The sequence below is a fragment of the Nerophis lumbriciformis genome, linkage group LG18 (assembly GCF_033978685.3).
Source record: "Nerophis lumbriciformis linkage group LG18, RoL_Nlum_v2.1, whole genome shotgun sequence".
In the NCBI taxonomy this organism is placed as follows: domain Eukaryota; kingdom Metazoa; phylum Chordata; class Actinopteri; order Syngnathiformes; family Syngnathidae; genus Nerophis; species Nerophis lumbriciformis.
In genome coordinates this window covers 4569335-4584052 of record NC_084565.2, presented here as the reverse complement: position 1 = coordinate 4584052, position 14718 = coordinate 4569335, and the positions used below count along the sequence as shown (strand labels likewise).

The 14718-nt window shown below is 26.3% G+C and overlaps 1 protein-coding gene across 2 annotated transcripts in view; it reads right to left on the bottom strand.

The window, feature by feature from the left end:
* Positions 1 to 7917, bottom strand: part of prdm5 (PR domain containing 5) — a 143628-nt gene extending 135711 nt beyond the window's left edge. For both annotated transcript variants that reach the window (XR_009817025.2, XM_072915061.1), the window contains exons 1-2: positions 7663 to 7917; positions 7173 to 7256 (exon numbers count right to left, since the gene is read on the bottom strand). Coding sequence is in view for 1 of the 2 variants with exons in the window: in XM_072915061.1 (XP_072771162.1) it covers positions 7173 to 7256; positions 7663 to 7755 (177 nt within the window). In the remaining variant the exon portion in view is untranslated. The remainder of the gene's footprint in view (positions 1 to 7172; positions 7257 to 7662) is intronic.
* Between the last annotated feature and the right edge of the window lie 6801 nt (positions 7918 to 14718).

Genomic DNA, 14718 nt, shown 5'->3' with positions numbered 1-14718 from the left:
ACGTGAACATAAAGGTTCCAAATGATGAAATACTAAAAATGTTCCATACTTGACATGAACTTTAAGGCAACGTTCAGTTAGCATTTTTCACACTTGACATGAACATAAAGACAACATTTAGTTAGCATGTAGCTAATGAGGAAAATATTAAATTTTTCACACTTGACGTGAACATAAAGGCAACATGTAGTTAGCATGTTCCAAATAAGGAAATAATTACATTTTTCACACTTGACGTGAACATAAAGGCAACATTTAGTTAGCATGTTCCAAATGGGGAAATAATTACATTTTTCACACTTGACATGAACATTAGGGCAAAATTTAGTTAGCATGTTTCACACTTGACATGAAAATAAAGACAATGTTTAGTTAGCATGTTCCAAAAAAGGAAACAATTACATTTTTCACACTAGACATGAACATAAAGGTTCCAAATGAGGTAAAAATTACATTTTTCACACTTGACATGAACATAAAGACAACATTTAGTTAGCAAATTCCAAAAAATGAAACAATAAAATGTTTCACATCTGACATAAACATAAAGACAACATTTAGTTAGAATGTAGCAAATAAGGAAATAATTACATGTTTCACACTTAACGTGAACATAAAGACAATATTTAGTTAGCATGTTCCTAATGAGGAAAACAATAAATTTTTCACACCTGACGTGAACATAATGGCAACATTTAGTTAGCATGTTCCAAAAAAGGAAATAATTAAATTTTTCACACTTGACATGAACTTAAAGACAACATTTAGTTAGCATGTAGCTAATGAGGAAAATATTAAATTTTTCACACTTGACGTGAACATAAAGGCAACATTTAGTTAGCATGTTCCAAATGAGGAAATAATTACATTTTTCACACTTGACATGAACCTCAAAGGCAACATTTAGTTGGCGTGTTCCAAATAAGAAAATAATTACATTTTTCACACTTGACATGAACATTAGGGCAAAATTTAGTTAGCATGTTTCACACTTGACATGAACATAAAGGCAACATTTAGTTAGCATGTTCCAAAGAAGGAAACAATTTTCATTTTTCACACTTGACATGAACATAAAGGTTCCAAATGATGAAATAATAAAAATGTTCCATACTTGACATGAACTTTAAGGCAACATTCAGTTAGCATTTTTCACACTTAACGTGAACATAAAGACAATGTTTAGTTAGCATGTTCCAAATGAGGAAATAATTACATTTTTCACACTTGACATGAACTTAAAGGCAACATTTAGTTTAGTGTGTGCCAAATGAGGAAATAAATATTTTTTACACTCGACATGAACATGCAATGCAACATTTAGTTAGCATGTTCCAAATAAGGAAATAATTACATTTTTCACACTTGATGTGAACATAAAGGCAACATTTAGTCAACATTTTTCACACTTGACATAGCAACATTTAGTTAGCATGTTCCAAAGAAGGAAACAATTTTCATTTTTCACACTTGACGTGAACATAAAGACAACATTTAGTTAGCATGTTCCAAATAAGGAAATAATTAAATTCTTCACACTTGACGTGAACATAAAGGCAACATTTAGTTAGCATGTTCCAAATAAGGAAATAATTAAAATTTTCACATTTGATGTAAACATAAAGATAACATTTAGTTAGCATGTAGCTACTAATTAGCATCAAATAAGAAGCAACTAATTATCATCAAATAATAGTTAGCATGTTCCAAATAAAGAAATAATTACATTTTCACACTTGATGTGAACATAAATGTTCCAAATGAGGAAATATATTCATTTTTCACACTTGAAGTGAACATAAAGACAACATTTAGTTAGCATGTAGCTACTAATTAGCATCAAATAAGAAGCTACTAATTAGCATCAAATGAGAAGCAACTAATTAGCATCAAATAATAGTTAGCATGTTCCAAATAAAGAAATAATTACATTTTCACACTTGATGTGAACATAAAGGTTCCAAATGAGGAAATATTTTAATTTTTCACACTTGAAGTGAACATAAAGACAACATGTAGTTAGCATGTAGCATCTAATTAGCATCAAATAAGAAGCTACTAATTAGCATCAAATGAGAAGCAACTAATTAGCATCAAATAATAGTTAGCATGTTCCAAATAAAGAAATAATTACATTTTCACACTTGATGTGAACATAAAGGTTCCAAATGAGGAAATATATTCATTTTTCACACTTGAAGTGAACATAAAGACAACATTTAGTTAGCATGTAGCTACTAATTAGCATCAAATAAGAAGCTACTAATTAGCATCAAATGAGAAGCAACTAATTAGCATCAAATAATAGTTAGCATGTTCCAAATAAAGAAATAATTACATTTTCACACTTGATGTGAACATAAAGGTTCCAAATGAGGAAATATTTTAATTTTTCACACTTGAAGTGAACATAAAGACAACATTTAGTTAGCATGTTCCAAAGAAGGAAACAATTTTCATTTTTCACACTTGACATGAACATAAAGACAATATTTAGTTAGCATGTAGCAAATAAGGAAATAATTAAATTCTTCACACTTGACGCGAACATAAAGACAACATTTAGTTAGCATGTTCCAAATAAGGAAATAATTAAAATTTTCACATTTGATGTAAACATAAAGATAACATTTAGTTAGCATGTAGCTACTAATTAGCATCAAATAAGAAGCAACTAATTAGCATCAAATAATAGTTAGCATGTTCCAAATAAAGAAATAATTACATTTTCACACTTGACATGAACATAAAGACAACATTTAGTTAGCATGTAGCTAATGAGGAAAATATTAAATTTTTCACACTTGACGTGAACATAAAGGCAACATGTAGTTAGCATGTTCCAAATAAGGAAATAATTACATTTTTCACACTTGACGTGAACATAAAGGCAACATTTAGTTAGCATGTTCCAAATGGGGAAATAATTACATTTTTCACACTTGACATGAACATTAGGGCAAAATTTAGTTAGCATGTTTCACACTTGACATGAAAATAAAGACAATGTTTAGTTAGCATGTTCCAAAAAAGGAAACAATTAAATTTTTCACACTAGACATGAACATAAAGGTTCCAAATGAGGTAAAAATTACATTTTTCACACTTGACATGAACATAAAGACAACATTTAGTTAGCAAATTCCAAAAAATGAAACAATAAAATGTTTCACATCTGACATAAACATAAAGACAACATTTAGTTAGAATGTAGCAAATAAGGAAATAATTACATGTTTCACACTTAACGTGAACATAAAGACAATATTTAGTTAGCATGTTCCTAATGAGGAAAACAATACATTTTTCACACCTGACGTGAACATAATGGCAACATTTAGTTAGCATGTTCCAAAAAAGGAAATAATTAAATTTTTCACACTTGACATGAACTTAAAGACAACATTTAGTTAGCATGTAGCTAATGAGGAAAATATTAAATTTTTCACACTTGACGTGAACATAAAGGCAACATTTAGTTAGCATGTTCCAAATGAGGAAATAATTACATTTTTCACACTTGACATGAACCTCAAAGGCAACATTTAGTTGGCGTGTTCCAAATAAGAAAATAATTACATTTTTCACACTTGACATGAACATTAGGGCAAAATTTAGTTAGCATGTTTCACACTTGACATGAACATAAAGGCAACATTTAGTTAGCATGTTCCAAAGAAGGAAACAATTTTCATTTTTCACACTTGACATGAACATAAAGGTTCCAAATGATGAAATAATAAAAATGTTCCATACTTGACATGAACTTTAAGGCAACATTCAGTTAGCATTTTTCACACTTAACGTGAACATAAAGACAATGTTTAGTTAGCATGTTCCAAATGAGGAAATAATTACATTTTTCACACTTGACATGAACTTAAAGGCAACATTTAGTTTAGTGTGTGCCAAATGAGGAAATAAATATTTTTTACACTCGACATGAACTTGCAATGCAACATTTAGTTAGCATGTTCCAAATAAGGAAATAATAAAATTTTTCACACTTGATGTGAACATAAAGGCAACATTTAGTCAACATTTTTCACACTTGACATAGCAACATTTAGTTAGCATGTTCCAAAGAAGGAAACAATTTTCATTTTTCACACTTGACGTGAACATAAAGACAACATTTAGTTAGCATGTTCCAAATAAGGAAATAATTAAATTCTTCACACTTGACGTGAACATAAAGGCAACATTTAGTTAGCATGTTCCAAATAAGGAAATAATTAAAATGTGCACATTTGATGTGAACATAAAGATAACATTTAGTTAGCATGTAGCTTCTAAATAGCATCAAATAAGAAGCTACTAATTAGCATCAAATAAGAAGCAACTAATTAGCATCAAATAATAGTTAGCATGTTCCAAATAAAGAAATAATTACATTTTCACACTTGATGTGAACATAAAGGTTCCAAATGAGGAAATATTTTAATTTTTCACACTTGAAGTGAACATAAAGACAACATTTAGTTAGCATGTTCCAAAGAAGGAAACAATTTTCATTTTTCACACTTGACATGAACATAAAGACAATATTTAGTTAGCATGTAGCAAATAAGGAAATAATTAAATTCTTCACACTTGACGCGAACATAAAGACAACATTTAGTTAGCATGTTCCAAATAAGGAAATAATTAAAATTTTCACATTTGATGTAAACATAAAGATAACATTTAGTTAGCATGTAGCTACTAATTAGCATCAAATAAGAAGCAACTAATTAGCATCAAATAATAGTTAGCATGTTCCAAATAAAGAAATAATTACATTTTCACACTTGATGTGAACATAAATGTTCCAAATGAGGAAATATATTCATTTTTCACACTTGAAGTGAACATAAAGACAACATTTAGTTAGCATGTAGCTACTAATTAGCATCAAATAAGAAGCTACTAATTAGCATCAAATGAGAAGCAACTAATTAGCATCAAATAATAGTTAGCATGTTCCAAATAAAGAAATAATTACATTTTCACACTTGATGTGAACATAAAGGTTCCAAATGAGGAAATATATTCATTTTTCACACTTGACATGAACATAAAGACAATATTTAGTTAGCATGTAGCAAATAAGGAAATAATTAAATTCTTCACACTTGACGCGAACATAAAGACAACATTTAGTTAGCATGTTCCAAATAAGGAAATAATTAAAATTTTCACATTTGATGTAAACATAAAGATAACATTTAGTTAGCATGTAGCTACTAATTAGCATCAAATACGAAGCAACTAATTATCATCAAATAATAGTTAGCATGTTCCAAATAAAGAAATAATTACATTTTCACACTTGATGTGAACATAAATGTTCCAAATGAGGAAATATATTCATTTTTCACACTTGAAGTGAACATAAAGACAACATTTAGTTAGCATGTAGCTACTAATTAGCATCAAATAAGAAGCTACTAATTAGCATCAAATGAGAAGCAACTAATTAGCATCAAATAATAGTTAGCATGTTCCAAATAAAGAAATAATTACATTTTCACACTTGATGTGAACATAAAGGTTCCAAATGAGGAAATATATTCATTTTTCACACTTGAAGTGAACATAAAGACAACATTTAGTTAGCATGTTCCAAAGAAGGAAACAATTTTCATTTTTCACACTTGACATGAACATAAAGACAATATTTAGTTAGCATGTAGCAAATAAGGAAATAATTAAATTCTTCACACTTGACGCGAACATAAAGACAACATTTAGTTAGCATGTTCCAAATAAGGAAATAATTAAAATTTTCACATTTGATGTAAACATAAAGATAACATTTAGTTAGCATGTAGCTACTAATTAGCATCAAATAAGAAGCAACTAATTATCATCAAATAATAGTTAGCATGTTCCAAATAAAGAAATAATTACATTTTCACACTTGAAGTGAACATAAAGACAACATTTAGTTAGCATGTAGCTACTAATTAGCATCAAATAAGAAGCTACTAATTAGCATCAAATAAGAAGCAACTAATTAGCATCAAATAATAGTTAGCATGTTCCAAATAAAGAAATAATTACATTTTCACACTTGGTGTGAACATAAAGGTTCCAAATGAGGAAATATTTTAATTTTTCACACTTGAAGTGAACATAAAGACAACATTTAGTTAGCATGTTCCAAAGAAGGAAACAATTTTCATTTTTCACACTTGACATGAACATAAAGACAATATTTAGTTAGCATGTAGCAAATAAGGAAATAATTAAATTCTTCACACTTGACGCGGACATAAAGACAACATTTAGTTAGCATGTTCCAAATAAGGAAATAATTAAAATTTTCACATTTGATGTAAACATAAAGATAACATTTAGTTAGCATGTAGCTACTAATTAGCATCAAAATAAGAAGCAACTAATTATCATCAAATAATAGTTAGCATGTTCCAAATAAAGAAATAATTACATTTTCACACTTGATGTGAACATAAATGTTCCAAATGAGGAAATATATTCATTTTTCACACTTGAAGTGAACATAAAGACAACATTTAGTTAGCATGTAGCTACTAATTAGCATCAAATAAGAAGCTACTAATTAGCATCAAATGAGAAGCAACTAATTAGCATCAAATAATAGTTAGCATGTTCCAAATAAAGAAATAATTACATTTTCACACTTGATGTGAACATAAATGTTCCAAATGAGGAAATATATTCATTTTTCACACTTGAAGTGAACATAAAGACAACATTTAGTTAGCATGTAGCTACTAATTAGCATCAAATAAGAAGCTACTAATTAGCATCAAATGAGAAGCAACTAATTAGCATCAAATAATAGTTAGCATGTTCCAAATAAAGAAATAATTACATTTTCACACTTGATGTGAACATAAATGTTCCAAATGAGGAAATATATTCATTTTTCACACTTGAAGTGAACATAAAGACAACATTTAGTTAGCATGTAGCTACTAATTAGCATCAAATAAGAAGCTACTAATTAGCATCAAATGAGAAGCAACTAATTAGCATCAAATAATAGTTAGCATGTTCCAAATAAAGAAATAATTACATTTTCACACTTGATGTGAACATAAAGGTTCCAAATGAGGAAATATATTCATTTTTCACACTTGAAGTAAACATAAAGACAACATGTAGTTAGCATGTAGCATCTAATTAGCGTCAAAGTTGTTTACCTCCCACATAAGTCTGCTGTCAGAACCTTCGTCCAGCTCGCAAGGAAGCTTCTTCTCGCCTGCAAAGGGTCCAAACTTCTCTCCCTGCGGAAGAAACATTAAAATACGGAGTTAGACGCCAAAAAAAAACAAAGAAAAGACAACTTGTGATGATTAGTGTTAGCATGACAGCTAGCCTTAGCCGCATTCTGAAAAAGCACTTTCGGGGGGCGTGGTCATTAAAAAACGTCACGTTTATATTGAACGTGAAGCTTTAAAAATGACGCAAAATTAATATTTAAATTATGTTTAGGAAGTCATTTCGTGGACAAAATTAACTTTGTTCGTGTTTCGAATGGGCGAGGATAAAAAAGTGTTACAAGTGAGAAGTAGTGTTGCTACGTGGCACTTCACGTCACGTCACGTCTCCCACGTCAAACTCTCATTTTCCACACTAACCTGACCAGGGTCTAGCGGGGGAGGGGGGGAATAAAAAGTCCGGACTACGAACCTTTTTCACCCGCCTCGCCGTGAAAAGGCCGATCCCGTCCTGGACTTTGGAGGCTTTGAGGGAGAATCTGTGCGGCACGTACATGCCCAGCATCTTCCACGCAGACTACTTCCACAGACACGTCACGCGTGTCCCCGCCGCCGCCCGCGGACACCTTTTGTCATTTTGGAATTTGGAGCGGATCTTTCTGCACAAAGACGAACATCTTGTGGACTTTTTGTGGACTTGTTGAGGACTTGTTGCTCGGCCGCAGGCAGGAAGAGCACGGCGGCTCCTGATTGGTCCAAAACTTTTGGACCCGGAAGTCACCTTGACCGTCATCACCACACACAACATTATTGTTATATTATTATAATTATTATAAATGTGTTATCTAAACAGCTTGTAAATACAAGAATAATTTATCTATATGTTGTTGTATTTTCATCTATTTTAATAATAATGTAACAAGTTACATTTACTGTCATCACCACACACAACATTATTGTTATATTATTATAATTATTATAAATATGTTATCTAAATAGCTTATAAATACATGTATAATTTATATATATGTTGTTGTATTTTCATTTATTTTAATAATAATGTAACTAGTCACCCGTCCTTGACTGTCATCACCACACACAATATTATTGTTATATTATTATAAATATGTTATCTAAATAGCTTATAAATACACGTATAATTCATATATAAGTTGTTGTATTTTCATTTATTTTAATTATAATGTAACTAGTCACATTTACTGTCATCACCACACACAACATTATTGTTATATTATTATAATTATTATAATTATGTTATCTAAATTATTATAAATAAACGTACAATTTATATATAAGTTGTTGTATTTTCATTTATTTTAATAAGAATGTAACTCGTCACATTTACTGTCATCACCACACACAACATTATTGTTATTTTATTATAATTATTATAATTATGTTATCTAAATAGATTATAAATACACGTATAATTTATCTATATGTTGTTGTATTTTCATTTATTTTAATAATAATGTAACTAGTCACCTTGACCGTCATCACAAAGCACATTATTGTTATATTATTATAAATACGTTATCTAAATAGATTACAAATACACGTTTAATTTATATATGTTGTTGTATTTTCATTTATTTTAATAATAATGTAACGAGTCACCTTGACTGTCATCACAAAGCACATTATTGTTATATTATTATAATTATGTTATTGAACTAGCTTATAAATACATGTATAATTTATATATATGTTGTTGTATTTTCATTTATTTTAATAATAATGTAACTAGTCACATTTACTGTCATCACCGCACACAACATTATTGTTATATTATTATAATTATTATAAATGTGTTATCTAAACAGCTTGTAAATACAAGAATAATTTATCTATATGTTGTTGTATTTTCATCTATTTTAATAATAATGTAACAAGTTACATTTACTGTCATCACCACACACAACATTATTGTTATATTATTATCCATCCATCCATCCATTTTCTACCGCTTATTCCCTTTGGGGTCGCAGGGGGCGCTGGAGCCTATCTCAGCTACAATCGGGCGGAAGGCTGGGTACACCCTGGACAAGTCGCCACCTCATCGCAGGGCCAACACAGATAGACAGACAACATTCACACTCACATCCACACACTAGGGCCAATTTAGTGTTGCCAATCAACTTATCCTTATTATAATTATTATAATTATGTTATCTAAATAGATTATAAATACACGTATAATTTATCTATATGTTGTTGTATTTTCATTTATTTTAATAATAATGTAACTAGTCACCTTGACCGTCATCACAAAGCACATTATTGTTATATTATTATAAATATGTTATCTAAATAGATTACAAATACACGTTTAATTTATATATGTTGTTGTATTTTCATTTATTTTAATAATAATGTAACGAGTCACCTTGACTGTCATCACAAAGCACATTATTGTTATATTATTATAATTATGTTATTGAACTAGCTTATAAATACATGTATAATTTATATATATGTTGTTGTATTTTAATTTATTTTAATAATAATGTAACTAGTCACATTTACTGTCATCACCGCACACAACATTATTGTTATATTATTATAATTATTATAAATATGTTTTCTAAATAGCTTATAAATACACGTATAATTTATATATATGTTGTTGTATTTTCATTTATTTTAATAATAATGTAACTAGTCACCCGTCCTTGACTGTCATCACCACACACAATATTATTGTTATATTATTATAAATATGTTATCTAAATAGCTTATAAATACACGTATAATTCATATATAAGTTGTTGTATTTTCATTTATTTTAATTATAATGTAACTAGTCACATTTACTGTCATCACCACACACAACATTATTGTTATATTATTATAATTATTATAATTATGTTATCTAAATTATTATAAATAAACGTATAATTTATATATAAGTTGTTGTATTTTCATTTATTTTAATAAGAATGTAACTCGTCACATTTACTGTCATCACCACACACAACATTATTGTTATTTTATTATAATTATTATAATTATGTTATCTAAACAGCTTATAAATACACATATAATTTATCTATATGTTGTTGTATTTTCATTTATTTTATTAATAATGTAACGAGTCACCTTGACTGTCATCACAAAGCACATTATTGTTATATTATTATAAATATGTTATCTAAATAGATTACAAATACACGTTTAATTTATATATGTTGTTGTATTTTCATTTATTTTAATAATAATGTAACGAGTCACCTTGACTGTCATCACAAAGCACATTATTGTTATATTATTATAATTATGTTATTGAACTAGCTTATGAATACATGTATAATTTATATATATGTTGTTGTATTTTAATTTATTTTAATAATAATGTAACTAGTCACATTTACTGTCATCACCGCACACAACATTATTGTTATATTATTATAATTATTATAAATATGTTTTCTAAATAGCTTATAAATACACGTATAATTTATATATATGTTGTTGTATTTTCATTTATTTTAATAATAATGTAACTAGTCACCCGTCCTTGACTGTCATCACCACACACAATATTATTGTTATATTATTATAAATATGTTATCTAAATAGCTTATAAATACACGTATAATTCATATATAAGTTGTTGTATTTTCATTTATTTTAATTATAATGTAACTAGTCACATTTACTGTCATCACCACACACAACATTATTGTTATATTATTATAATTATTATAATTATGTTATCTAAATTATTATAAATAAACGTATAATTTATATATAAGTTGTTGTATTTTCATTTATTTTAATAAGAATGTAACTCGTCACATTTACTGTCATCACCACACACAACATTATTGTTATTTTATTATAATTATTATAATTATGTTATCTAAACAGCTTATAAATACACATATAATTTATCTATATGTTGTTGTATTTTCATTTATTTTAATAATAATGTAACTAGTCACCTTGACCGTCATCACAAAGCACATTATTGTTATATTATTATAAATATGTTATCTAAATAGATTACAAATACACGTATAATTTATATATGTTGTTGTATTTTCATTTATTTTAATAATAATGTAACGAGTCACCTTGACCGTCATCACAAAGCACATTATTGTTATATTATTATAATTATGTTATTGAACTAGCTTATAAATACATGTATAATTTATATATGTGTTGTTGTATTTTAATTTATTTTAATAATAATGTAACTAGTCACATTTACTGTCATCACCGCACACAACATTATTGTTATATTATTATAATTATTATAAATATGTTATCTAAATAGCTTATAAATACATGTATAATTTATATATATGTTGTTGTATTTTCATTTATTTTAATAATAATGTAACTAGTCACCCGTCCTTGACTGTCATCACCACACACAATATTATTGTTATATTATTATAAATATGTTATCTAAATAGCTTATAAATACACGTATAATTCATATATAAGTTGTTGTATTTTCATTTATTTTAATTATAATGTAACTAGTCACATTTACTGTCATCACCACACACAACATTATTGTTATATTATTATAATTATTATAATTATGTTATCTAAATTATTATAAATAAACGTATAATTTATATATATGTTGTTGTATTTTCATTTATTTTATTAATAATGTAACTAGTCACCTTGACCGTCATCACAAAGCACATTATTGTTATATTATTACAAATATGTTATCTAAATAGATTACAAATACACGTATAATTTATATATGTTGTTGTATTTTCATTTATTTTAATAAAAATGTAACGAGTCACCTTGACTGTCATCACAAAGCACATTATTGTTATATTATTATAATTATGTTATCGAACTAGCTTATAAATACATGTATAATTTATATATATGTTGTTGTATTTTAATTTATTTTAATAATAATGTAACTAGTCACATTTACTGTCATCACCGCACACAACATTATTGTTATATTATTATAATTATTATTAATATGTTTTCTAAATAGCTTATAAATACACGTATAATTTATATACAGTATATGTTGTTGTATTTTCATTTATTTTAATAATAATGTAACTAGTCACATTTACTGTCATCACCACACACAACATTATTGTTATATTATTATAATTATTATAAATATGTTTTTTAAATAGCTTATAAATAAATGTATAATTTATATATATGTTGTTGTATTTTCATTTATTTTAATAATAATGTAACTAGTCACCCGTCCTTGACTGTCATCACCACACACAACATTATTGTTATATTATTATAAATATGTTATCTAAATAGCTTATAAATACACGTATAATTTATATATATGTTGCTGTATTTTCATTTATTTTAATAATAATGTAACTAGTCACATTTACTGTCATCACCACACACAACATTATTATTATATTATAATTATTATAAATGTGTTATCTAAAAAGCTTATAAATACACGCATAATTTATATATATGTTGTTGTATTTTCATTTATTTTAATAATAATGTAACTAGTTACATTTACTGTCATCACCACACACAACATTATTGTTATATTATTATAATTATTATAATTATGTTATCTAAATAGATTATAAATACACGTATAATTTATCTATATGTTGTTGTATTTTCATTTATTTTAATAATAATGTAACGAGTCACCTTGACCGTCATCACAAAGCACATTATTGTTATATTATTATAATTATGTTATTGAACTAGCTTATAAATACATGTATAATTTATATATATGTTGTTGTATTTTAATTTATTTTAATAATAATGTAACTAGTCACATTTACTGTCATCACCGCACACAACATTATTGTTATATTATTATAATTATTATAAATATGTTTTCTAAATAGCTTATAAATACACGTATAATTTATATACAGTATATGTTGTTGTATTTTCATTTATTTTAATAATAATGTAACTAGTCACATTTACTGTCATCACCACACACAACATTATTGTTATATTATTATAATTATTATAAATATGTTATCTAAATAGCTTATAAATAAATGTATAATTTATATATATGTTGTTGTATTTTCATTTATTTTAATAATAATGTAACTAGTCACATTTACTGTCATCACCACACACAACATTATTGTTATATTATTATAATTATTATAAATATGTTATCTAAATAGCTTATAAATAAATGTATAATTTATATATATGTTGTTGTATTTTCATTTATTTTAATAATAATGTAACTAGTCACCCGTCCTTGACTGTCATCACCACACACAACATTATTGTTATATTATTATAAATATGTTATCTAAATAGCTTATAAATACACGTATAATTTATATATATGTTGCTGTATTTTCATTTATTTTAATAATAATGTAACTAGTCACATTTACTGTCATCACCACACACAACATTATTATTATATTATAATTATTATAAATGTGTTATCTAAAAAGCTTATAAATACACGCATAATTTATATATATGTTGTTGTATTTTCATTTATTTTAATAATAATGTAACTAGTTACATTTACTGTCATCACCACACACAACATTATTGTTATATTATTATAATTATTATAATTATGTTATCTAAATAGATTATAAATACACGTATAATTTATCTATATGTTGTTGTATTTTCATTTATTTTATTAATAATGTAACTAGTCACCTTGACCGTCATCACAAAGCACATTATTGTTATATTATTATAAATATGTTATCTAAATAGATTACAAATACACGTATAATTTATATATGTTGTTGTATTTTCATTTATTTTATTAATAATGTAACGAGTCACCTTGACCGTCATCACAAAGCACATTATTGTTATATTATTATAATTATGTTATTGAACTAGCTTATAAATACATGTATAATTTATCTATATGTTGTTGTATTTTAATTTATTTTAATAATAATGTAACTAGTCACATTTACTGTCATCACCACACACAACATTATTGTTATATTATTATAATTATTATAAATATGTTATCTAAATAGCTTATAAATACATGTATAATTTATATATATGTTGTTGTATTTTCATTTATTTTAATAATAATGTAACTAGTCACCCGTCCTTGACTGTCATCACCACACACAACATTATTGTTATATTATTATAAATATGTTATCTAAATAGCTTATAAATACACGTATAATTCATATATAAGTTGTTGTATTTTCATTTATTTTAATAAGAATGTAACTAGTCACATTTACTGTTATCACCACACACAACATTATTGTTATATTATTATAATTATTATAATTATGTTATCTAAATGATTATAAATACACGTATAATTTATATATAAGTTGTTGTATTTTCATTTATTTTAATAAGAATGTAACTCGTCACATTTACTGTCATCACCACACACAACATTATTGTTATATTATTATAATTATTATAATTATGTTATCTAAATGATTATAAATACACGTATAATTTATATATAAGTTGTTGTATTTTCATTTATTTTAATAAGAATGTAACTAGTCACATTTACTGTCATCACCAC